The following is a 26,533-nucleotide window of genomic DNA, read 5'->3' as shown; positions in this document are numbered from 1 at the left end:
AATTACTATATTGTGGGAGCAAGAGACCATCAGTTTCCCTCAACTTACTTGTTGTCAGTGAAGAAGGAGAAGGATGAGTCATTGACTGACTATATTATTCGTTTTAGAAAAGAGATAGTAATAGTAGAAAATTGTACAGATGCAGTAGCAGTAACGGCCATAATGGCAGGCCTACGTCCATAAAGATTCAACTATAGGCTCGCTAAGAATGCACCAAGGACTTTCACTGAGTTGCTATCGAGAGCTCAAAAATATTATAGTGCTGATGAGCTAACCAATGCAAAGAAAGGAACAGATTCAGACTTTCAAAGGTCTGGAAAAAAAAATGGAAAAAGAAAAGAAAAATAAAATATTACAACCTTTGTGTAGCATAAAAATTATTATGCCTAAATAGAAACTCACTTAATGATGGAATATTGGAGGAAATAAAAGGGATAAAGCCAAAAGCGGTTAGAAAGCCTGTTTGAGAAAGATATTTTCAAGAACACAAATTTTTAGGATCCTTAAAAATTTCATCGATCTAATTTTGCTCGGCATGATCAATAGGGGTGCAGCCCCATGACACTAAAAAAAAAAAGAGTAAGTACATTGATAAAGAAAAACACATTCTGTCGAAATTTCTTATGAAGCTACCGAGAGTAGAAAAGTGGGTTTGAACTTGATACCTAGGAAACATATTAGGAGAATTTTCTAGCTCCCAATCCCCAAGGGCAAAAAAGTAAGAATCTTTCCAAGAACCATCATGAGATTTACCATGGATGATTAGAGGGAGAGACTTATCCCAAGTATGGACATAATGCCAACCCTTGAGAAGAGAATCTTTATCATCTGAAAGGTTCATTAGCTGGTAATTCGCTGAAACTAATTAAATGTGGGATCTGGAAAACCTCTCAATTTTCATAAGATGTACATGCCAATCATAGCACACCAGATATTGGGGGAAAGTTGTGCTGGGGCACAGTTTAGATAAATCAACATATATTTCAAGAAAGGGTGCAATGGTAACCTAACATCAAAACAAAAAAAATATGGATGAAAGGTAACAGCCCCAAGAGGAGGTTGGTTGGCGAACTCGCCAATTTGAGGCTTCCTAAGTTCAATTGAACTTGACATTTCATATTTGACTCTAATGGATGAAATAGATTTTTCAAAAGTTGTATTCCCCACCTCATTGATGGACCAGTCAATGCTGGGTTGGAGGTTCGTTTGGTTACTAGGAACAAATGACGCATAAGTAAAATATACAGCAAGAGGTAATTGGTCAGATTATATATGACAGCAACCATCGTCATCTTCAATATACTCATGACAATAAATTATTGGAAACAACATAATTTAACCATTCAATTTTGATCACAAACATGGCATATAACTGAAGTACTAAATTGGGCTTCTTCTGCTCACCTGTTGCGTTGTTATTTATTTACTCTCCCTTGCAAAAATGGCGGCGCTAATACGAAAAAACATTTTCAGAAATGGCAGCAGCCCAACTCGTATCTTACAGAGGATTCACTTCTAAGCTTTTCGTCAAAGGTATTCTCTCTCTCTGAGTGTTTCTATTATGTCATCTTTTTTCTTTATTTTGCAAACAAAATATTATGTGATGGATCATGTTAAAGCAACCGATTGTGTGGAATATAAATTTTGATTAGGGAAGTTCAAAATCCGATTTTATATTGCTCAAATTAATCAATCGAATCCAAATGGGGGGTCCTTGGTTCTGATTTTTGAGGTTGTGGTGGAATGGACGAATCCATATATTTGAGTACTGACCTAGAGATTTCTTTGAATAATTTTATATTGTTGCTCAAGTGATATTGTTTCATTTTTTCAAAAATCAAAGCCACTCTGATTTGATTTTGAACTTTTCTGGTGAATAATTTCTTCACCTTGTAGCCTTATCAGGTCGTTAATTATTACATTCTTCACTGTATAGTAAGACCATCCAGTGGTTTAATCACGCAGCATGTGAATGTGAGCTTCTGTAGATGCATCAGTAGGTTTTTGCTGGTTTTCAGGCCCTCTACTCTCATAGGGAAGGCAATTCCGTTGTCCACAGTTGCATTGGAATTGATGCTTTTCTTAATTATCTGGATTCATTTGTTTGCCCTTTTTGGTCCAAAATATCAAACTTAGCCACGCATCTATCTAATTCCCTTGAACTTGTAAATGTTTCACAAGTAACTGAGACTGAAAACATGTTCATATTTTTTATTTCCTTCCTTCAGTTGTGTACTACTTTTGGCTGCATAACTTGCAATCTTACCATCTAATTGTGATAAAATAATTGGCATGTTCCACAGGCGTATCTTTCTCAACCACTGAAGAGATGTTAGCTGATGCTTTTTCACAATTTGGCCAAGTCACTGAGGGTTTGTTCTATTTCTATTTTAAGTCTCAACCCCTGTTCCATCTGCACTATTTTCTAATATCCAATTCTTTTCCTTTTGCAGCAACAATAATAACAGATAAAGGTAAGAACAGATCAAAATGTTACGGGTTCGTGACTTTCAGCACAAAAGAGGAAGCCCAAAATGCCTTGACAGAGATGAATGGGAAGGTAAAATTGCATCATTTTCTCTGATTTACCATGCTTAAATTGTTGAGTTTAAGCATCACACAGTATATACTTGCAGTTACTAGATGGACGAGTCCTTTTTGTGGACAATGTAAGACCCAGCAGACGTTACAATACTGATGTGCCACTTGCGAGACAACCTCCTCAGTCAGCTGAAGATAGCCGACATTAAATTGTTTTACATTTCATATGAATATATTGCGGTGTCCTTAATGCTGGATACATGGGTGCTCAAATCATTTCATCTATAACAAAATTTATTTTACAATTCTGTTGTTCTTTTATGATTACCTTCTTGTTGACATGGTATATCTCTGTTTACTGTTTGACTAACTGCTACAAGGAAAGAGCAAAGATCTGGGAGATTGCATAGGATCTGCGGCTGCCTTGCAATCTTCAATTTGTGATAATATGAACAGCGTAGAGAACGGGAAAATGGGAGACTGTTGGTTATGGATTTTAGATGATATAATTGTCATTGGATTGATATCATGTGCCCTTGTGTAAATATGACCTAAGTTGATTGAAGTGCTCATAAGCTTAAAAAAAAAAATGTCATTGGCGCCTTGGGGCATGATAGTTTTATTCCATCTGATAATTTTCCCAAATGCATCAACCAAGCAACTGCGGTTTCGGTTACAAATTCGTGCAAGAAATGTACGTTCTGTTGGTTGGCTCAAAAGAAAATTCATGGTCTGAGTCTTCTCAAAGTGTGTACATACATGCATGCATCAATTACTTATAATATATAAGTGATATTTTAGAATTTCTCTCTCTCTCTCTCTCTCTCTCTCTATATATATATATATATATATATATATATGTAAAATATGCATGACGAGACTAGATACAAGCCGATGAACACGCATCTTTTGTTGTAAGAAATTCCGCTCATAGACCATCTAATGCGATAAGCAAAGATTAATTAATCTTTTGAATAATTCAAACATTTCTCTTGGCTTACTGTCTCTATCCGCTATAGTCACCAAATTCAGAAATCATATAAGCATTATTCTCTGCCCCCAAAAAAAAAAAAAAAAGGTCGGCTGTAATAGCCAGATGAAAAATGAATCTCAACAAAATTTTTTCGCATCTTAGATTTTCTGTTTTTGGCACAACAAGCTATGGACATCTTCCTAGGATCAATTGTTGAAAACTATCCTTCGTGTCACTGAACCAAACCATAACACATTCGTAGTTGTCATTTGCCAACTTCTCCTGGGAGACTTCCACCTACGTTACGAGAGAAAATCTTCTCTGAAATAGTTACACAGGACTGGTGCAGCATTGTGCTTCTGCATGAAGCTGTTTTTACCTTACGGGATGGGGGTCTTCGAAACAAACTGATTAGATCATCAAGACCCTGTTGGAAAACATTGTTAGTCACTTGGAACTTTTGAAGTTTCTATTTTAATCTGTTTGCAACAAAATTATAAAACACCGAATACAAGATAAAACTGAACTTTAGAACTTCAAGCTTGATATGGAGAAAGAGTCATACCCTAGTTGTGATGACAAGAAAGCTGAAAAGCACAATTAAATACGATGGAGATGTGGACTGGAAAGCCAGCTGATTATTTCTACCTACATGCATTTGGATGTCCTGTGTACGTGATATACAATGCCCAAGAAAGAACAAAGCTGGATCTAAAATCTAGAAGATGTATCTTCTTGGGGTATGCTGATGGAGTAAAGGGGTATCATCTGTGGGACCTGTTGAGTGTTAGAAAATGCATATTTATAAAGGAGAAAACCGTCATTTTACATTTCAAGTCTTACTAACAACCCTTACTTTTATGTATTTAACATTCTTATGATTTAATTACGTGTGTTTTATTTTAATTAAGTCATTTATGTATTTTAGGGGCATTATAGTCATTTCACAATAAAGGAGAGATCAGACGGCAAAACGGACATCACTTTTGAACTCAGGACGGTCGAAAACCTTAGGAGGAGCATAAAAGGAAAAATGGCACTATTCACATGTACGGTACTATTCACGTGTACGATACTGTATACGTTACTGTTCACGACACTGTTCACATAGACGGATGATGACGTGGCATTGACCGATGATGTGGCATTGACTGATGAGGTGTCACGATCCTGTTGGACTAAAATTCTTATGTACTGTTGATGGTGACGTGGCAGCATATCAGTGGACGAAAAATCTCGCGTACGGTGCATGCATCACACAGGATTATTTTCAACCAAACCGCGTTACTGTTCATCCGGGTCAAACCGCGTTACTGTTCAAAGTCGGGTCAAACCGTGTTACTGTTCATCCGCGTGGTCAAACCGTGGACTGTTGACTGATGACGTGGCGCAATCCTGAGCGTCCAAACTGTTTTTAATCCGATGGCCATGATTTACTCCATGTATCTATAAAAAGGGGGCCTCCCCCCCCTAATTTGATATCTCTGAATCCATTTTTGGGATCCATTTTCTGTAATTCCTTCTCCATCTTGTATTTTCTTCATATTTTAATAAATTTCCATTTTGCCCCTAGTTCAATTATGAGTGGCTAATTTTCTTTCAAGCTTGGGTTGAAGGTGAAGTCTCAACATGTGTCATGGGCTTAATTTGGTAAATTTATTTTCTCTTCCCCTCTAGTTTTTGTGGATGTTTTGACTTCTCGTCGACAAATAATACTAATCTTGTCTAGTACCGCCTTGGTTACACCGGCCCTCTAGTACAAGGTTGTTATTATTTGGCACGATAAGCCCTTAGCACCATATTGATTAGAGCGTGGTTCATGAGGTGTGGATTCCCCCCTCATGATTTAATTGGCATTAATACGGATTATTTAGCCCATGATGCATGTTGATACGGATCCAGATACCCAAGTACGTCATTTCAATAGAATTATCTTCAATTTATTCTCGCCATTGCAATTCCAATTTTAGAATTTATTCTCGCCATTTTAATTTAAGTTTTAGCATATACCAAATCATTTCCACCATAAATCCAACAACCCATTTACAAAATTAATTCTACACAATTAAAATCCACCTCCTCGTGGGATCGACACTCGTCACCATAGATCTATACTACAATAGATTCGTGCGCTTGCGAGTACATTAAAATTTGCACAACAAGTTTTTGGCGCCGTTGCCGGGGAGGTAAGTAATTTTAATTCATAGAATTAATTTTTGTGAATAATTTCTTTTATTTATTTTCTTGTATTTTTTTATTATTAAAAAAAAAAAGAAAAAAAAGAGTGAATCTACATTTAAAGGTTAGTATTTCTTTTATTTTTCTCTTCTTTAAAATTCTGTAATTTAATTTTTAATTTATTTTTCTTTGTAATTTTTCTTATTAATTTAATTTTTAGTTAATTTCTTTCACGTATTTATTTTTGTGTATTTTTATAGAAAGGTTGTAATAGCGCAATAAGGTTAGTATCGTAATTTCTCCCTCTTCTTTATTTTTATTTGTTTTGTTCCCATCTTTATTTTTGTTTTGTTTGTATCTTTATTTTTATTTTATTTATTTTGCATGCATGGTCGTAGGTCATTATTACCTAATCTTGAACCTATAGACCTTGAATTACAAAAAACACTTCGCACACACAAACACGTTAAAAATAAAATGGATTTACAAGCACCACAGGAGAGGCCATTTAAGGACTATTTTAGTCCCTTAGCTAATTTGAGCACGTCATGCATAAGATACCCAAATGTAGCTGCTAGGAGTTTTGAATTAAAACCTAGTGTGTTAAATTGTCTCCCTACATTTTATGGCCTAGAAAATGAGGATCCATATAATCATTTGATGATTTTCATGCCATTTGTCAAACATTCAAATATGAGAATTTTTCAGATGATGATGTTAAACTTAGACTATTCCCATTTTCTTTAAAAGATAGAGCTCGTTCATGGCTTAATACATTGCCTGCTAATAGCATTGCATCATGGGAACAAATGGTTACAAAATTTTTAAATAAATATTTCCCAGTGCATAAAACCAATGCTATTCGCAGGGAAATCTCAGAGTTTACCCAGAGAGAAGACGAGCAATTTTTCGAAACTTGGGAGCGATTCAATGGGCTACTCTTGAAGTGTCCACATCATGGGTACGAGAAATGGCACCAATGCCAATACTTTTTGGAGGGATTACTACCAAATGTGCAAGAATGGCTAATGGCAACAAGTGGAGGAGAGCTAATGTCAAAAAGTGCGTCAGAAATTTGGGAATTCTTCCAACGACAAGCAGATAATTCCCAACAACGGAGTCGATCACTCAGGACTACTAGAAGAATTAAAGGAGTGAATGAGGTTCAAATTGGCGAATCAAGTTCAGAAATTAAAGAAGTCAAAGCGATAATTGAAGGTCTCTCTCGACAAATAGCATCATTATCGACTGCTAAATCAACAGAGCCACATGATCATGACTCATACTCAGATCAAGCCAATGCCATAGGTGTAATGAGAAAACCATCGAATTACAACCCATACTCCAACACATATAACCCTGGATGGAGAGACCACCCCAATTTTTCATGGTCTCAAGGATTCCAACAGAATGGACCAACAGCTTCAGCTCCACCAATTCCACAAAATCCTCAAGCCTCTCAGCCACCATTTAGACCATACAATCAGAACCAGAATTACTCTCAGCCCAGACCATGGGAGGATTCATTCCAGAATCTTAAGAATCTTACTCACTCCACGATTGAGCAACAGAACCGCACCATTGATGGACTACGAAATGAGTTGAGAGCAGGCTTCAACTCACAAGCTCAATCAGTTTCAAGCCTCGAGAAGATGGTGTGACAACTTGCTTCTTCAGTTCAGACCTTGGCAATGACCGTTGAGAAAGGTAAATTTCCAAGTCAACCAGTGCCTAATCCTAAAGGAGTGCATGAAGCGAGTACCAGTTCACCACAGCAGCATGGAGAGGTCAAAGCAATAATGACCTTGCGAAAAGGAAAAGAAATCGACAACAAAGTGGAGATGCCGGTGACAAAGGAAAATCAAATTGTACCTGTGAACGTTGAGGACTCACCACCGGAGGAGAAAGAAGAAACTAACCCACGAGAATACGTTCCCAAAGCTCCATTTCCTCAGAGGTTAGCGAAAGGAAAAAAGGGAAAATCTACAGGTGAGATTCTTGAAATCTTCAAACAGGTAAGTGTTAACATCCCTTTACTTGATGCTATTAAACAAGTTCCATCTTATGCCAAGTTTCTTAAAGACCTTTGTACTAAAAAGAGAAACATGCATGTTCAAAAGAAGGCATTTTTAACAGAAAACGTTAGTTCTATACTCCAACATAAAATTCCTTTAAAATGCAAAGACCCAGGCTCCCCCACTATCTCATGTAGTATAGGGAACCACACAATTGAGAATGCTTTGTTGGATTTAGGAGCTAGTGTAAATTTATTGCCTTACTCTGTGTTTGTGAAACTTGGACTGGGAGAATTACACCCAACTCCAGTGGTGTTACAACTTGCAGATCGGTCCACGAAAATACCTCGTGGTATTGTGGAGGACGTGCTTATCCAGGTAGACAAGTTTTATTTTCCTGTTGATTTCATTGTAATTGACACTCAACCAATACAGGATTCAAGGAAGCACATCCCCATTATTCTAGGCCGACCTTTCTTGGCAACTGCGGATGCTCACATTCAATGTAGGACTGGAAATATGCAGTTGTCCTTCGGCAACATGACTATGGAGCTGAACATCTTCAACATTGCCAAACAACCTCACAGTGCAGATGATGGAATTGTTGATGTGGATTTAATCGAAACAATAGTTGATAATACTTTTCTTTCAAACCTTAGTGATGATCCTTTACAAACATGTTTAACTCACTTTGGTTTGGATTTTGATATTGACAGATCGGTCGAAGAGGTCAATGCCCTACTTGACTCAGCACCATCTATGGACACTAATAAATGGAAGTCAAGAGTTGAACAACTAGCACCATCAGAGAAGGAACTCATCCCATCATCAGAATCACCACCGAAACTCGAGCTCAAACCATTGCCCAACACTTTGGAATATGCGTTTTTGGGAGAAGAAAGTACTCTGCCGGTAATCATCTCATCATCCCTAAATGACGAACAAAAAGGTAAGTTGTTGGATGTTTTAAAAGAGCACAAAGAAGCATTAGGATGGACCATAGCAGATATTAAAGGTATAAACCCAGTAGATTGCATGCATTACATTCACCTTGATGAAAATGCTAAAACTACTAGGGAGATGCAACGTCGGTTAAATCCTAACATGAAAGAAGTTGTTAGAACTGAGGTCCTTAAGCTATTAGATGCAGGTATCATTTACCCCATTTCTGATAGTTCATGGGTCAGTCCTGTGCAAGTTGTCCCCAAAAAGTCAGGAATCACAGTAGTTACGAATGCTGATAATGAATTGATACCCACTAGAGTAACTACAGGATGGCGTGTATGCATTGATTATAGAAAGTTGAATTCTGTCACACGTAAAGACCATTTTCCTTTACCATTTATTGATCAAATGCTTGATAGATTAGTAGGACATGAATTTTATTGCTTTCTAGATGGCTACTCAGGATATAATCAGATTCCCATAGCACCAAAAGATCAAGAGAAAACTACTTTCACTTGCCCTTTTGGCACATTTGCATATAGAAGAATGCCATTTGGATTATGTAATGCACTTGCTACATTTCAACGATGCATGCTAAGCATTTTTTCTGATATGGTTGAACGATTTCTTGAAGTCTTTATGGATGATTTTTCTGTCTTTGGTGACTCGTTTGATCAATGTTTACATCATCTAACACTAGTTCTGCAGAGATGTATCGAGAAGAACTTGATCTTAAATTGGGAGAAATGCCATTTTATGGTAAAACAAGGTATTGTTCTCGGTCACATCATTTCGAGCAAAGGTATTGAGGTTGACAAAGCCAAGGTGGATCTCATTTCTAATCTTCCTCCACCTAAAACAATCAGAGAAGAATTTGACTTGGAATTCAAAGATAAGAAAGGGACAGAAAATGTTGTGGCGGACCATCTCTCTCGTCTCCATTTTGACACAATTATAGAACAATTACCATTAAATGAGTCATTTCCAGATGAACAATTAATGAGTGTGGAAGTATTACCTTGGTATGCTGATATAGTTAATTATCTTGTTACAGGTAAACTTCCAGAGCATTGGACCAAGCAAGACAAGGCTAAATTCTTTGCAGAGATAAAGAATTTCTTTTGGGATGACCCGTATTTGTTCAAGTATTGTGCGGATCAAATTGTTAGACGATGTGTCCCAGAAAGTGAAATTCAGAATATCCTTTCATTCTGCCATGAACAAGCTTGTGGAGGCCATTTCAGTGCTAAGAAGACAGCGACTAAAGTTTTACAATGTGGTTTCTATTGGCCATCTATATTTCGAGACGCTTACACTTTCTGTTCTTCATGTGATAGGTGTCAACGAATGGGAAGCATTACACGAAGGAACATGATGCCACTAAATCCAATTTTAGTGGTTGAGATTTTTGACGTATGGGGTATCGACTTCATGGGACCCTTTCCCCCTTCTTTTGGCCATCAATACATATTGGTTGCTGTTGACTACGTATCAAAATGGGTAGAAGCAATTCCATGTAAGACCAATGATCACAAGGTGGTGATAGCATTTTTGAAAAGCAACATTGTTTCACGCTTTGGATTCCCTCGAGCAATAATCAGTGATGGTGGTGCCCACTTTTGTAACAAAGCATTCAAAGCACTTTTGACAAAGTATTCAATCACACACAAAGTGGCGACCCCGTATCATCCGCAAACCAGTGGCCAAGTTGAGATCTCCAATCGAGAAATAAAGCACATATTAGAAAAGACGGTGAGGCCAGACAGGAAAGATTGGTCATTAAGACTTGATGATGCATTATGGGCATATAGAACGGCTTTCAAGACCCCGATTGGGATGTCACCCTACAGGCTAGTGTATGGAAAAGCTTGCCACCTACCTGTGGAACTCGAGCATCGTGCGTATTGGGCCATCAAGAAATTCAATTTTGACATGCAGCAAGCCAACTCAGAAAGAAGATTACAACTGGCAGAACTTGAAGAAATTCGCAATGATGCATACGAAAATGCCAAGATTTACAAGCAACGAATGAAAGTCTTCCATGACAAGCACGTTATGAGAAAATCGTTCACTCCAGGTCAGAAAGTGCTTTTATTCAATTCTCGCTTGCACCTATTCCCAGGTAAGTTACGCTCTCGTTGGTCTGGCCCATTTATTGTTCATACTGTTTTTCCACATGGGGCAATTGAAATTAAAGACCCAAAGAATGGTGTCACGTTTAAAGTTAATGGTCAAAGATTAAAGTCATATCTAGAGTACCAACCACATGAAGAAGACACCGAAATAAATTTAAGTGACCCACCAAATTTGAATTGATTTTTTTTTCTTCTCGTTGATTTGATTTTTCTTTCTTTCTTTTTATTATTATTCTTTTGCTAATTGAAATTGTTTTTGCATAAGTGTGTTTATTTTACCATTAAGTTTTCTCTTATCATTTTTAATCATGAGTCTCATACTTAGACCGTTCCTCCTGAACATTCTTAAACCACTTCAACGTGTCAAAACTCATCTCAAAAGACAGATTCAATTTTGTAAAACACATCGCATTTGGGCTCTACAACCACCAGAGTTAGTAGCCTATGTTGAGGGTTTAGAACACCAACTCAGAGACATTGAGAGAAGTGTTTACGACATCCAGTTGGAGCTTGAGGTAAATTCAATAAGAGGACGATTTTAATTTTCTTTGTGTGTTTTAATTTGTTTTTCTGTTTGTGTGCTTTAGTTTGTTACCCCGGTGAAGTGGCGGATAACGGTACTCCGTGACAATCAAGTCGGTTACTTCAGTTTCCCATAATAACTGATATTCTGAGGCGAAGGTATGGACAGAAACGAGATTCTAACGAAGCTTCACAAGCGATTCCCTTCACTTCCTCAGAATGCCCTCCTTACGATCTATAAAGCTCGGTCCGAACGCATGCGATTACTCATGAGAAATAACATACCTGCTGACATCCGTTGGTTAATCGAGGCTAAAGTACGATCGGCAGGTGAGTTACCTCCAAAATTTATTGCATACATGCCTGGTTGTGGTAAAGGAAATTATGCAAGAAAACGACGAGCTCGAAGAATTTCTGTTGCTTGTCATAAGTGTGCCAGAATGAGTTGCAATAAAAACCCATGTTCTTTAGGAATGATGTCTGATAACAGGGAAGATAAGATTCAATTCATTAGGGATGGCTTGAATAAGGAGTCATTGGATGATATCCTTTTGTCTCTTGAAACGCATCCCAGTGGATATGTGCAAGGAGCGATTCTCCAGTTATGGCCATTATTCCAGAAAGAGCATGCACGATATAGTCTCGGGAATCTGACTATAAACGACCCTGTTTGCCTGTTTATAAGAAAACTGGATGGGAAGCCTATCCTCGACCCATAGAGGGCGTTCAAGCCGTTTCTGGACGTAAAACCAGAGGAAGATGTGAGCCACAGTCGCAACTACGTGTAAATATCCTTTTACTTTACTGTTATTTTATTTCATTTCACTGTTGTTTTATTGTTTGCATTATTGTCTTTAATAATTTCATTACTGTTTGCTTTTTCCTTTTTACTGTTTTCTTTTTGACTCGCGAGCCATGTGCTTCATGCGTTATTTGACACTAACATGTTACCTCATTCACAGCTGTGACACACTATCACCAAGACTCTTAAATGTGATTTCTTTTGTCAAACACTCACAAATTGTTTTTGAGAAATATTCCAATGGCAGCTACTCCCAATAGACAATTCAAGAACATTTGTGTGCTTTCTGGATTTACCTATGGCAAACATAAAGAGTTCGTTGAGGCAGCCATAGATCTTGGTCGAAGCATAGCAGCGAGAAATTTACATTTGGTGTATGGAGGAGGTAACCGAGGGTTATCAAAAATGGTCTCCGAAGCAGCTTTTATCAGAGGAAGTCAAGTGTTAGGCATCATCCCAAGAGTCCTAAAACCATTGGGCAGTTCGTCTGACTCATCAACTGGAGAAGAGTTAATCGTCTCAGGTATGCAAGAAAGAATAACTGAAATGCTTAATCATGCTGATGCTTTTGTTTTCCTTCCAGGAGATCTTGCAACACTAGAGGCACTTATGACACTAGCATCTTGGGCCCATCTGCACATCCACCAGAAACCCATCGGTTTGTTAAATGTCAATAACTTTTATGATGGCTTTATCGCATTTCTTAACCATGCAATAAAAAACTATTTCATTCCCTCTAATGTGAAAAAACTCTTTATTTGTGCTCACACTGCTAATGAGCTACTTGATATGTTACAAGCTTATCGACCGGAGCCAGACCCCTGGACCTTTGTGTTGGAGCGTCCAAATAATGATGGTAACAGTAGCCGCAGTAAGAAGTACAAATTAGATTTAACTCTCCGCCTGTAAATATTTTCTTCTGTGTTGCACCACCCAGGTGATGTCTTCTAAACTCTACTTCTTTCATTTCAAACATTGAGGACAATGTTTCGTTCTGGTTGGGGGGAGGGAATAGTCGACAATTGTGGAATTTTGGTTAAGTTTTTACTAATTTTTGTTGTAGAAACTAACTGTTGCTAACTTTTTGTGTTGAAGATGGCTGAATATGGAGTGTAGTTACTCTAGAAACGCATCTTCATTGTTTAAAAACAAGTTCAAAAAAAAAAAATTCAAAAAAAAAAAAATTAATTTCAGACATTTTCTTTTTCTTTATTATGTGTTTATGTTTATTTTTCTTCTTTAATTTCTCCTCTATAAATATACATTTTCCAACTTTTGAGTCAAAGATGGCTGAATATGGAGTGTAGTGCCTCTAGAAACGCATCTTCTTAGTTAAAAAAAAAAAAATTTTTTTTTTCTAATAAATTTTTCTACATCATTTTCACATTCCTGCATGCATATTTTTCTTTCATGTTTAGAATAGGTTGGGGGGTAGAATGTTGTTAAAAAAAAAATTTGTGTTATTTGTTTTAACATTGGATGACATGATTAATTTCAAATTTTATTATTTGTATTATCTTTGGTCTTAAGTGATGTTACGCTATGTTTGCTACTTTACATGTTGATGTCGGAGACAAATATGAGTTGCTTGAAGGAATGAACATGTCATAAATAAGTGCCAAGTGAGTTGTTGAGCCTATCATTTTCTTGGAGAGTAACCCTTTTGCCCATTCTCTATACAGCTTAGCAATTTATTATTTTATACACGATCTCTACATTTCTTTTGAGTTAACCCTTTAAAAAAAATGGTAAAAAAAAAAAGAAAAAAAAAAAGAAAAAAAAGAGTGTGTTGCTACATTTGGAGGCCCATCTAACTAGTAGATATGGAAAATTATTTAGAGCCCTAAAAGACGATGGAGAGGCCATCTTTGATCCGTTTGAGCCTTTCAAGCCATCCCTTTTATTTAATATCCATAGTTAACCCTTTTGAGCCTTTAAAAAAAAAAAAAAAAAAAACATTTTCTTTGTCAACTTATCATCTTGACCCACTCCGATTTGGAATATTACCTGATATCTTATAAGTTCCATCACCTATGTATGTTTGAGAAAATGTAAATAATTATTTTGTTCAGTGAAGTTATGCCAAATAAAAGCAAAAAAAAAAATAAAAAAAAAAGTTGTTGTTTCAAAAGAATAAAAATAGGTGAAATCCACCTTGCAACTTCCAAAAAAAAATTCTCTGCATTTTTCTCAAACATACACTTTGTTTTCCTTATTTTCCTTCTTTGTTAGCCATGTCCCTAGCCTACGTTTCGTCCTAATAAAAGTCCTTCTTGATTTTAGGGAACTATAGTTTGAAGTAGAAGCTAGTTATATGGGCTAAAAAGATGTAGTGATGCATAATTAAAAAAAAAAAAAAAGATAAATAAAGTGGGTTGACTAACATTTTATTTGACTTGAGATCGTATTATTTCTAAGCTGAGGGCATATTTATTTCATCTTGGTGAGAGCATGTGATATCACTTCTTTATTATTTTCTCTCTCAATTACCATTCATTGGAGTGACTATTTTTATTGGGATTAATTTATTTGTGAGAGTGTCACTACTTCCAGTGAGATTTTGGGGTTTGACATGTCATTCTTGAGAGTAGCTAAAACAAAGTCTACTGGGCTAATTCATGTGGATGGTTGATGTGGGTGTGATGTTGCTTTAGACTGGAGATAATGCTTATACTTTTATTTGATTGCTATCATTAATCTGATGGAATAAATACGAGTGTTTCTATTAAAACAAAAAAAAAAATTATTTTGAATTTGAATTTTGTTTTCGCTTTATTTGCTAGGGACTAGCAATAAGCTGGTTGGGGTGTGTGTTGAGTGTTAGAAAATGCATATTTATAAAGGAGAAAACCGTCATTTTACATTTCAAGTCTTACTAACAACCCTTACTTTTATGTATTTAACATTCTTATGATTTAATTACGTGTGTTTTATTTTAATTAAGTCATTTATGTATTTTAGGGGCATTATAGTCATTTCACAATAAAGGAGAGATCAGACGGCAAAACGGACATCACTTTTGAACTCAGGACGGTCGAAAACCTTAGGAGGAGCATAAAAGGAAAAATGGCACTATTCACATGTACGGTACTATTCACGTGTACGATACTGTATACGTTACTGTTCACGACACTGTTCACATAGACGGATGATGACGTGGCATTGACCGATGATGTGGCATTGACTGATGAGGTGTCACGATCCTGTTGGACTAAAATTCTTATGTACTGTTGATGGTGACGTGGCAGCATATCAGTGGACGAAAAATCTCGCGTACGGTGCATGCATCACACAGGATTATTTTCAACCAAACCGCGTTACTGTTCATCCGGGTCAAACCGCGTTACTGTTCAAAGTCGGGTCAAACCGTGTTACTGTTCATCCGCGTGGTCAAACCGTGGACTGTTGACTGATGACGTGGCGCAATCCTGAGCGTCCAAACTGTTTTTAATCCGATGGCCATGATTTACTCCATGTATCTATAAAAAGGGGGCCTCCCCCCCCTAATTTGATATCTCTGAATCCATTTTTGGGATCCATTTTCTGTAATTCCTTCTCCATCTTGTATTTTCTTCATATTTTAATAAATTTCCATTTTGCCCCTAGTTCAATTATGAGTGGCTAATTTTCTTTCAAGCTTGGGTTGAAGGTGAAGTCTCAACATGTGTCATGGGCTTAATTTGGTAAATTTATTTTCTCTTCCCCTCTAGTTTTTGTGGATGTTTTGACTTCTCATCGACAAATAATACTAATCTTGTCTAGTACCGCCTTGGTTACACCGGCCCTCTAGTACAAGGTTGTTATTATTTGGCACGATAAGCCCTTAGCACCATATTGATTAGAGCGTGGTTCATGAGGTGTGGATTCCCCCCTCATGATTTAATTGGCATTAATACGGATTATTTAGCCCATGATGCATGTTGATACGGATCCAGATACCCAAGTACGTCATTTCAATAGAATTATCTTCAATTTATTCTCGCCATTGCAATTCCAATTTTAGAATTTATTCTCGCCATTTTAATTTAAGTTTTAGCATATACCAAATCATTTCCACCATAAATCCAACAACCCATTTACAAAATTAATTCTACACAATTAAAATCCACCTCCTCGTGGGATCGACACTCGTCACCATAGATCTATACTACAATAGATTCGTGCGCTTGCGAGTACATTAAAATTTGCACAACAAGTTTTTGGCGCCGTTGCCGGGGAGGTAAGTAATTTTAATTCATAGAATTAATTTTTGTGAATAATTTCTTTTATTTATTTTCTTGTATTTTTTTATTATTAAAAAAAAAAGAAAAAAAAGAGTGATGAGGATGATGGCACTACAAAAGAAAAGTCAGAGACTATACCGGTATATGTAGAAAATAATCTAGAAGATTCAGATTCTTCTGAAGCAGCACCAGAGCACGAGGAACAAGAACCAGTCGAGTCCGAGGCTCCAGAAGTTCGTCGGTCAACTCGTGAGAGACGACCGCCAACGTGGCACTCGGAGTATGTTACAGAAATCAACGTTGCATACTGTCTTCTAACAGAGGATGGAGAGCCTTCAACTTTCCATGAAGCTTTAAACAGCTCAGATGTTGCTTTGTGGATGACAGCAATGCAGGAAGAAATTGAAGCTCTACACAAGAACAAGACATGGGAACTTGTACCACTACCATACAGAAGAAAAGCCATTGGAAACAAATGGGTCTAGAAGATCAAGCGTGATGGCAATGACCAAGTGGAGCAGTATCGTGCAAGATTGGTGGTGAAAGGATATGCTCAGAAAGAAGGTATTGACTTCAATGAGATATTTTCTCCGGTGGTTCGACTCACAACAGTCAGAATAGTCTTGGTAATGTGTGCTACATTTGACCTACATCTAGAGCAGTTAGATGTTAAAACTGCATTTCTTCATGGAGAACTTGAAGAAGAAATATATATGCTCCAACCAGAAGGTTTTGCAGAAACAGGAAAAGAGAACTTGGTTTGCAGGTTGAACAAATCTCTATACGGTCTCAAACAGGGGTCGATGTGTTGGTATAAGAGATTTGATTCCTTCATCATGAGCCTTGGATACAACAGACTCAGTTCAGATCATTGTGCATATTACAAGAGGTTTGAAGATAATGATTTCATCATTTTGCTGTTGTACGTGGATGACATGTTGGTAGCAGGCTCCAACAAAGATCAAGTCCAAGAATTGAAGGCACAGTTGGCTAGGGAGTTTGAAATGAAGGACTTGGGACCAGCAAACAAGATTCTAGGGATGCAAATTCACCGAGACAGAAATAACAGGAAGATTTAGCTTTCGCAGAAGAATTACTTGAAGAAAATCTTGCGACGCTTCAACATGCAAGATTGTAAGTCAATTTATACCCCACTTCCTGTTAATTTCAAATTATCCTCAAGTATGTGTCCTAGCAATGAAGCAGAGAGGAAGGAAATGTCTCGAGTACCGTATGCATCAGCAGTGGGAAGTTTAATGTTCGCTATGATATGTACAAGACCGGACATTGCGCAAGCAGTGGGAGCAGTCAGTCGATATATGGCGAATCCTGGTGGAGAGCATTGGATAGTTGTGAAGAGGATTCTGAGATACATCAGAGGAACCTTAGATGTTGCATTATGTTATGGAGGATCAGAGTTTACTGTCAGAGGCTATGTAGATTCAGATTTTGCAGGAGACCTTGATAAAAGGAAATCCACTACTGGTTATGTGTTTACACTTGCGGGAGCAGCTGTAAGCTGGGTTTCGAAACTGCAGACCGTTGTGGCTTTATCTACAACAGAAGCAGAGTACATGGCAGCTACACAAGCTTGCAAGGAAGCTATTTGGATACAAAGGTTATTGGAGGAGCTCGGGCACGGACAAGAGAAAATTTCTGTATTTTGTGACAGTCAGAGTGCCTTGCACATTGCAAGGAATCCAACCTTTCATTCCAGGACAAAGCACATAGGAGTCCAGTATCACTTCGTTCGTGAAGTAGTGGAAGATGGAAGTGTGGATTTGCAGAAAATCCATACCAAAGAGAACCTAGCAGATGTTTTGACCAAGCCGATTAATACTGATAAGTTTGTCTGGAGTAGATCCTCTTGTGGCCTAGCAGAAACGTAGGCAACATGATTATGGCGAAGCAGAAAGGATGGTGTGGAGATTGATTGACTCTCAATCTAATCTCCAAGTAGGAGAAATGTCAAATAAAGTGGCCATCTAGATGGTCTAAAGTAGCCATCTAGATGGTCAGCTTGCAGCAAGTTTGAAAGAATGGTGGCACACGGCTTTGAAGATTGAATTTGGTGAACACGGCTTTGACTTTCTTGGCCATCATTTTGCTATAAATACAAGTGAAAATGAAGAGCTTATTCATTCCATTTTTAGAGAGCAATTTAGTACTTAGGAGAGAGTTTAGAGAGCTTGCATTTATAAGCTCTTGTTACAGTGATTGAGAGAGTTTGGGTGTATTGGGGTTTTGGGAAGTAAGCTAAAATACTACAATACTTGTAACTCATTTTCACTAGTAAATTTTTTCCTTCTGTCTTCGCCCGTGGATGTAGGCTAAAAGCCGAACCACGTAATTTTCTGGTGTCCTCTATTGTGTTTGATCTTTATTTTTCTTCTAATTTTACTTTAGCTGCGTGTCTGCTTCACCCACCAATTTCCTAACAAGTAATACCCAAGTTGTTATGACAAGAAAGCTGAAAAGCACAATTAAATACGATCCCAAGACTAGAAGCAACAGCAACTCGAATGTTACACTAGCAACCTGTAAAAAAAATCTGCAGTAATAAGCTTCAAGCAAATGAAGGAAAAAGATCAAAACTTTATACATAAAAAGCTAATGAAGGACTCTGAAGTAGGTAGAAGGCTTGAGACGAGCCGTCTAGCGTTCAATGGAGAAAGAGAGATTACACGTCTAAACAATATTAGTATCTAGAAGGTAAAAACAAGCAGGCACCTGATATATGTTGAGGCTAGCTTTAGTTGAATCATAGAAAGTAAACATCCCGTCAATGGGTGTTTTGCTTGACAGAAGCTTTAACATGTAAGGTGAAGGCTCTTTTAGTTATTAACTAATCATTGTACTTCCTAAGCAAGTTTGATTTATTGCTCGCTGGGCAAATTTGTTGTAGGTGTAATAATTTCGGTCCTCATTTATTTTTCTCTTAGACTTTTTGTTTATTTTATTTATATCTAAGAGATCCATTTAAGCATATTAATCGCAAAAAATCAAGTGACGTACGTAGATGAATGGTAAATAATAGTGAAAAATAGAACAAAAACTACGCATCCTTCATTTATGTATACATTCTTAATTAATGTAATAAAAGGTACTCAGGTATATGAAGTTACTCAATTGAATTTGAGAGACATAAAGTGGTGTAACACACATATATTCTAATACATTCAGTAACTTTAGAGATCCTAATTATTGTACTAATATTCAGCTGTAATTGTCATATTATTTAGTCATTGATGTTTACTGAGTTTTTCTTGAATAATAATCTCATCATTTCACGATAAATATTAATAATTAAGTTAATGTTGCAATTACCGATGAGTTATCACATTAGTTATCATTGAAACATTGAGATAGTGTATGGGTAAAATATTATTATAATAAATCTAATTTTGGGACTTCTCACCTTGTTTGGCTGTTCAACTCTTTCACTCTCTCTCGGCTATCCCATCAAACACTTTATTTCCAAAAGAGAGAGCTCACAGAACGGAAAATTGATGCCTATTCTGGACCAGCAGAGCACAAAACTCCTAAACCTGACAGTTCTTCAGCGAATCGATCCATTCATTGAGAAGATCCTCATCACGGCCGCTCATGTCACCTTCTATGAGTTCAACATCGACCTCAGCATATGGAGTCGTAAGGATGTTGAAGGATCTCTCTTCATCGTCAAAAGGTCAATAAAATTAGATTCCTTTCTCTCTTATGCTTTCCATTTTTTCATTTGATATTGGGTGTTTTGGAGATTGTATTACATATGAAGTTGGTGAAATTATTATTTTTTCAATTTTCAGGAACACACAGCCTCGATTTCAGTTTGTTGTGATGAACCGACGTAATACAGGTTGGTTTATCGTTGCTTCTATTTCAGTTTTGATTATTTGTACGTGAACTAGTTTTAATTTCAGTGATGAATCATTTTATCACAGTACTAGCTAATAATTGAGGTTTTAGAACGAAGAATATAATGTACCCAACCGAAAATATTTATATGCCAATAATATAGAGGCTAGAGTATTTGCCATGTTGTTGTCTAGCGTTAAATATTGGCCGTTTTATGACAATCAGGAGAGGGGGTTGGTACAATTATTTAGATACCGTGCGTCTATCTTGTTTACAACTCGTGTTATATTTCATTTCTTGTTGTGCTTATCAGTTGTTGCTAAGTTTTAGTTATGTCTCCTAACCTTCATGTCTTTTTGCATATGTTTTTGCACTGAGAAGCTTCAATATCTTGGATATGTGCAGATAATTTAGTGGAAAATCTTTTGGGAGATTTTGAGTTTGAAGTTCAGGTTCCGTATTTGTTATATCGAAATGCATCCCAAGAAGTAAATGGGATTTGGTTCTACAATGCTCGTGAATGTGAAGAGGTAGCAAATCTTTTTAGCAGGTATTGTTGTTTTACTGGTTTTACTACTGTAGTAGTTTAAGTGTATATTATTATGTTTTACATGTTAATAATTGACAGATAAAGAATAGTTTAGAATCTTAACCAAACTTGGAAATGTGTTTCAAATAATAGAGTATGGTTATTACATGTTGCTTCTGCTGAGGCCTCATGAACATGGTTTTAGTTATTGTTTTCGTGAATTGTATATTGGAATTATTATTCTTGGGATCTGGCTTGTACAGATTCCTTTTTTGCCTTGTCTGGCATCTTTGAAGTTTGGTTAATAAAACTTGTTTAATGCTATTATATTCTCCTCCTTGCATGCTTTTTATTTTGAGTTGTGGAATGCCAAGTGCAAAGGAGTCATTTTTGTATAGAAACTGACTATTTTATACCAGAGTCGTTCTGTGCCCCTTAAGATTGGAAAAAAGAACGGGTTGCGTTTCCTTTATATTTAGGAGATAGGAGAACAAAACAACCTGGGGAGCTGGTGACGAAGTGATAGGACTTAGGGCTTATATTTGCGCCTAACATAAGTTTTCATGGGTCTAACACGAAGCCTTCAATTTTTTTTCATCATTTTCATCATGCAAGTGTGGACCGAAGATTCTATAGGTGATATCTGGAGTCCTAGGTGTTCTCATATTAGGTTTTTACGGTTTCATTGCTCTTCAGATTCGTCTGAAAATGTGCATCTCACAAAGACATGATTTTTTTATTTGTTGACTTGCATGTGGTAAAAGTCAAATTTCTTGCCGTAAAAAATGGAACGCAAGAAGATTCTTTGAGGTTCTATATTTGTAAATTTTTCAATTTGGTATGGACTATAGGTTGTACAACCAATGAGAATTTAAATTGGTTTTTCAGGAGTGGGGGCTGAGGTGTTGTGGGAAGAAATCTTTATATTGTATTAGTCTATGGGAGCAACAAGTTCAGAAGTATGGTTAGAACGTGGAATTTCGTTGAGAAATGTAAAGAAGCAATAGGAGGTATTACTCGCTCGTGGGTTGAATATGCCGACTAGATCAGAATCATTGGTTGATTGGCATGGCGCCCATGTGATAAATACGGGGTTTTAAGAAGCATGCCATTTGCACTAATTAATACTGTCAGATATGTGATTCCATGAACGTGATGATGATCATCAGTTACATTTAGTTAGTTATGGTGGTTTTCACGTGTTTTTACGAATATGGTAGTCGCAATTTATGAATATTCATTACAAAGTGGCTTTTGTTTGGAAAGCAAACAATATGACTATTTTGAGTGGCTTGCGTGCCTACATAAGTTTTTGCTGTGGCTGCTAAGTTATTGAAGTTTAACCACACAATTCTTATCCATTTTGTCTTTTTTGTTTGGAGGGATTTGATGATTTTCAGTGGGACAGTAAGGTATAGAGAGTAGGTATCCAAGATATTTATGTCCTGTAGATTATTGTAAATTAGTCTTTGGATACATTCACATCGCCTTTGATTTGTTCTTGTTGCATGCAAAAGCTGTTTGAAAGGCTTTTAATTGAGTGTCTTTATAATTTTTTTGACCTCTATCTATCTGTTTCAAATTTGATACAAAGTGGGCCTCTCACTATTGGTGTTTCTTGTGTTAGTTAAGTGATTGCATTTGCACTTTCCTAGTTGCACCAACATTTTGCGATTTGAGAATTTAAATGATGAATTCTTAATAATTCACTTAGTGTTAAGCTTTTCAATTGCTTCACGACTAGAAAATATTGAGATTGTGAAGAAAAACATCTCCTGATATGGATGTTGTACATTTGTTTTTTAAAACTTTCGTTCTTTTTTTAACTATTTTATAATTTGCTAAAGAGTTGTTTGATAATCTCTTCAGGGATAATGGTATTTTCAATTTTACAGAACTTGATAGTAAATGATCACGTACAACTTCTTTTATTTATTTTTTATATTTGACATTCACTATTTGAGCTAATTGATATCTTGGTCCTTGTATTTTATCTTTAGGCTTTCCAATTATCTTCTAACACTGCTTGAAATGGAATAGTTCTCCTTGGATTACATTGATTCATTGAATAGGAAAGATCTAAACGAGAACATTTTAAACAAAAACTATTAATTAATGGCTTTCTTTACCAGGCTGTGATCTTTCATTTTCGTGGCTTAATAGGTAAAATGTAACTAACATAGGTACAAGGAGGGCTACAGGAACTGGATGGTTGACCATGCTATTCACCCAGTCATTGATTGAAGGTGCAGTAGATACTTAATCTTAATTAATGTTGAATTTACTTGTGAATGTTCTTTTGCAAGACTTAATTGTGTCTTTACCAGGATATTGAAGGCTAAAATAGGAGTATATGGGGTGTTGCTAGCTATTGCTTTTTAAGGTCTGTATTATCATGAGCTGTCTTTTCTAATTAGTTCTTGATTTGACACTAAATAAGTCTTGCACTAGTTAATTAATAAAATGAGATATAATAATAATATAGTCTGTATTTTTTTCTCTATCCCAATAATAATGTAGTCTTTATATGATAGTTCTGTAGATGTGGGCAATGAAGAAAGGTTAGAGAAGTTGCCTAATGGTGGTTGAAAGTGGGGGGAAATGTGGCTGCTAGGTCGATTTGCACATTGTCATCCATGTGAGTAGGCGCTATTTATTGACAACTCATTGATTTTTGTTTTTGGGGGGCCCTTGGGGGGATAAGATGTTGACAACCCATAGATTGGTATTTTAGCTTTAAAAAAGATCAAATAGATGATGCTGGAAAGTTCCAAGTCAAAACAAGAAAAAGGGAAAAGAAATTTCAATGGAGGTTCAAAGCAATAGATATTCTCTTGGCAGGAGATCTAGTAAGTCACCTATCTGGAAAAATGCCCCAAGTCTCCTTCTTCCTTCAAGATTGTAAGGTTCGGTTGCGGCTCCTGGTTTCTGACTTGAGTTTTCCTAATTGGGTTGGAAGGTATCTGGATTAATCCTCCTAACATATCTCCTGATGCAACATAGTTGTAAAACAGTTGTATTCTCTTCCAATTAGAATGGTTGTATCATACTCTTATTGGTGCCTAGTATTGTTGAATTCATAAGAGTGATTTTACTATTGTATATTGTTAGCAGTTGCTAACAGTTGAGGCAAACTAATTCTCGTTACAAGCATGTTTATGGGAGGACCCTGGATGTGATGCTATCTTTACGCATACATAAATTACAACTGTCATTTATCAATTTTTTATTTTTCTATTGTAAAATTGTTGTTAACATTATTTATTTGGCTTCCAAATGCAGGATTCTGAATGCATATTCCAAGGTGCCTCAAAAGTCAAAAGTTGCCACATCTAAAAGGTATGGTAGCTCAATTTATATTTCACAAGTTGCATATTATTTTTAGCCCCCAAGAAAGTATTATGCTCTTTATCATATATTTTATTTGCACAAAATTTTTTATTTGTAGCCTCTCATCTGTTTCAAGTAAGAAGTCTGCCATCTTACATTGCTATTACCAGTTTTGATATGTCGTAGCAAACAATTTTTCTTTCTTTTTAGTTGTATAATGGTCTTAATTTTATAGCTAATTTATGTATGACTAAAAAAACGAGCATGTGATGTAGTTCAGAAGGCACTGATATAGTGTTTGTGGACAGTCATCACATTCTTAGTTATTGTAGTGCTTGAACCATAAATATGTCCAAGTTACTCTTTCCTTGCACTTGAAAGAGTGTTTTGTTTGGGGATTTGTGTTTGGTTGCTGGTAGTCCTGTTTGAATATCCAATTAAATAGACAATAGATACCATACAAGCTCGCCTTACTCGTAGGCATAGTGCATGCTGAACAAGAGGCAATTTCTATGGATCCTAAAGAGGTAATAAATTCAGAAGTACATGCACTAACAAACACCACCTCCAAATTGCAAAATATTTTAACCCTTCACCTTCTCACTTCCTATAGAATAGCATCATACCAGGCCCTTGCCCTTCTCTTTCGTCTGCACTTAACGGGAGAATAGCTTTCTCTACTCTAGCGAAAACTCGAAGAACAGCACAATGATGAGCAATTTCGAATAAGAGGAGTTAGAGAAGAGAGAGAAAATATTCTTTGCATTGCACTCGAGGATTCAGCTTTGATTTCTTTTTATTTTTGTGTTTAGCTAAGGTGAAATCACCTTCCATAAGGGTCCACTCATCATTTTCCCTAACCTCTTATATCATCTAATTATTACTTAAATTGGTCATCAAGTTCCTTTTATGTTAAACTGCAGTGAGTTTGAGGAACTGGAAGTTGTTCCAACTATGGCAGTTATGGATGGTCCTCTAGAGTCAACTCCCTCAAATGCTGCTGATGTTCCTGAAGATCCTGCTTTTGTGAACTTCTTCAGTGTATGTTTTCTTTGAAATAATATGTTTCTACATAAGTATGCAACATTACCACAAAAATGCAGGAAGTCATATACTATGTTCATATGTTATCACTTCATTTTTGTGTGAGGTTCAACTTCTATGATGTCCTTGTATATGACATCTGTCCTTATCATTGCAGACAGCTTTGACTGTGGGGAATACTTCTAATGCAGCAATCTCTGCACAACCTTACCAGTCCAATACAACTATTTCTTTACCTTCTCATCATGCCAGTGTTGCTTCTCCTATCGTGCCAACCTTGCAAATACCATCTCCATCTCTATCAGCACCTACCCCTAATCTTGTAAAGCCTTCCTTATTCTTTGTTCCTCCTCCATCCTCCTATGCACGGATGATGCAGCTTTTCTCTTCATCTACACCAACAGCTCCGCCACTTAATCCTCCCCCGAGTCTGCAACGCCCATATGGTGCCCCAGTACTTCAACCTTTCCAACCACCAACCCCTCCACCATCTCTTACTCCTGCTCTTACTTCAGACAGCGGACCATTTATCAGCAAGGAGAAAGTCCGAGAGACACTTCTGGTGCTTGTTCAGGTTAGGATTTCTGGTTATGCAAATGCTCGAAGCTATAACTGCATCTGACATGTTCATGTTTACTGTTATTAAGATTAGGGGAACTTTATCATGCAGCTGGTATAATCTTCTTAATTGCATATTGACAACAGATTTAAAGCTAGCATATTTGTATTGTCAGAAATACTCTTTGGATTTCTTATGTACAAAAATGCTTTCATGGCATGCATTTTATCAACTCTTTTAAGTGACTGTGAATTACTGTTTACTTTTTTATGATATCTAAATTGACATGTAAATAAATTTATGTTCATCAGTGGATTGAACTATTTTTCACTTATCCCAGTCTTCAAAATCATGAACCCGCACCACTTTGCCATGCTTAGAGTGCAAACACTAATGCGAGACACTTATTTTTTGTGATGCATTTTCAATTATTATTTTTTTCCTTGTATATCTGACCAGCTTTTATATGTAATAGGACAATCAATTCATAGACATGGTCTATCGAGCACTGCTGAATGAACACCATTCATGACCAGCTGAAAGTGATACCATTATGTAGCTGCTAGATTTTGTCTATCTTGTAGCTTTCTGCAAGTGTATAAAACCCAGTTTGTATAGTGTTTCAACTCAAATCAGTATTTTTTATGGAAAAATTATTGGTATCAGTAATTTTTATGGAAAAATTATTGGTATATAATTATTCTTGTTTCTTTTTGTTAGGGATGATGAAAAACACTTGCAGGATTTAAATGTCATTTTTGGGTTTGAGCTTATTGTAAGTTACAGGCTTCGAAAGTGTGTTCATTTATACCCACAATTTAGTTATGCTGGTTAAACAAAGTGAGCTGGGATAGTTTTTGGATTCATGACATGAATAAAATA

General features: G+C 36.5%; 2 protein-coding genes and 2 long non-coding RNA genes across 9 annotated transcripts in view; 2 read left to right on the top strand and 2 right to left on the bottom strand.

Moving 5' to 3' along the window:
• The window catches only part of LOC102613465 (receptor-like protein 15), a 180,916-nt gene that overhangs the window by 77,656 nt on the left and 76,727 nt on the right, over positions 1 to 26,533 (bottom strand). The gene's annotated exons all lie outside the window — the stretch shown is intronic.
• Positions 1,318 to 2,846, top strand: LOC102607679 (small RNA-binding protein 11, chloroplastic-like). The gene is made up of 4 exons (XM_006487871.4): positions 1,318 to 1,533; positions 2,304 to 2,372; positions 2,454 to 2,560; positions 2,637 to 2,846. Exons 1-4 carry the CDS (start codon positions 1,476 to 1,478, stop codon positions 2,748 to 2,750), a joined length of 348 nt encoding a protein of 115 aa, XP_006487934.1. The 5' UTR covers positions 1,318 to 1,475; the 3' UTR covers positions 2,751 to 2,846.
• LOC102630589 (uncharacterized) lies at positions 3,648 to 4,131 on the bottom strand. The gene is made up of 2 exons (XR_371765.3): positions 4,080 to 4,131; positions 3,648 to 3,941 (listed from the first exon to the last, which is right to left on the bottom strand). It is a non-coding gene; the product is annotated as an uncharacterized LOC102630589 (long non-coding RNA).
• On the top strand, positions 23,593 to 25,283 carry LOC102607983 (uncharacterized). The gene is made up of 3 exons (XR_008050974.1): positions 23,593 to 23,677; positions 24,001 to 24,057; positions 25,250 to 25,283. It is a non-coding gene; the product is annotated as an uncharacterized LOC102607983 (long non-coding RNA).

Source organism: Citrus sinensis, chromosome 8 (genome assembly GCF_022201045.2).
Source record: "Citrus sinensis cultivar Valencia sweet orange chromosome 8, DVS_A1.0, whole genome shotgun sequence".
In the NCBI taxonomy this organism is placed as follows: Eukaryota; Viridiplantae; Streptophyta; class Magnoliopsida; order Sapindales; family Rutaceae; genus Citrus; species Citrus sinensis.
Note: the sequence above shows the minus strand (reverse complement) of the source record. Positions and strands in the feature narration are given on the sequence as shown.

Bases quoted from the DNA above. Each gene is read 5' to 3' on its own strand.
- LOC102607679 (XM_006487871.4), top strand. From the start codon at position 1,476: ATGGCAGCAGCCCAACTCGTATCTTACAGAGGATTCACTTCTAAGCTT. The intron at 1,534-2,303 runs GTATTCTCTCTC...CATGTTCCACAG, and splicing joins TTCTAAGCTTTTCGTCAAAG to GCGTATCTTTCTCAACCACT. The intron at 2,373-2,453 runs GTTTGTTCTATT...TTCCTTTTGCAG, and splicing joins ATTTGGCCAAGTCACTGAGG to CAACAATAATAACAGATAAA.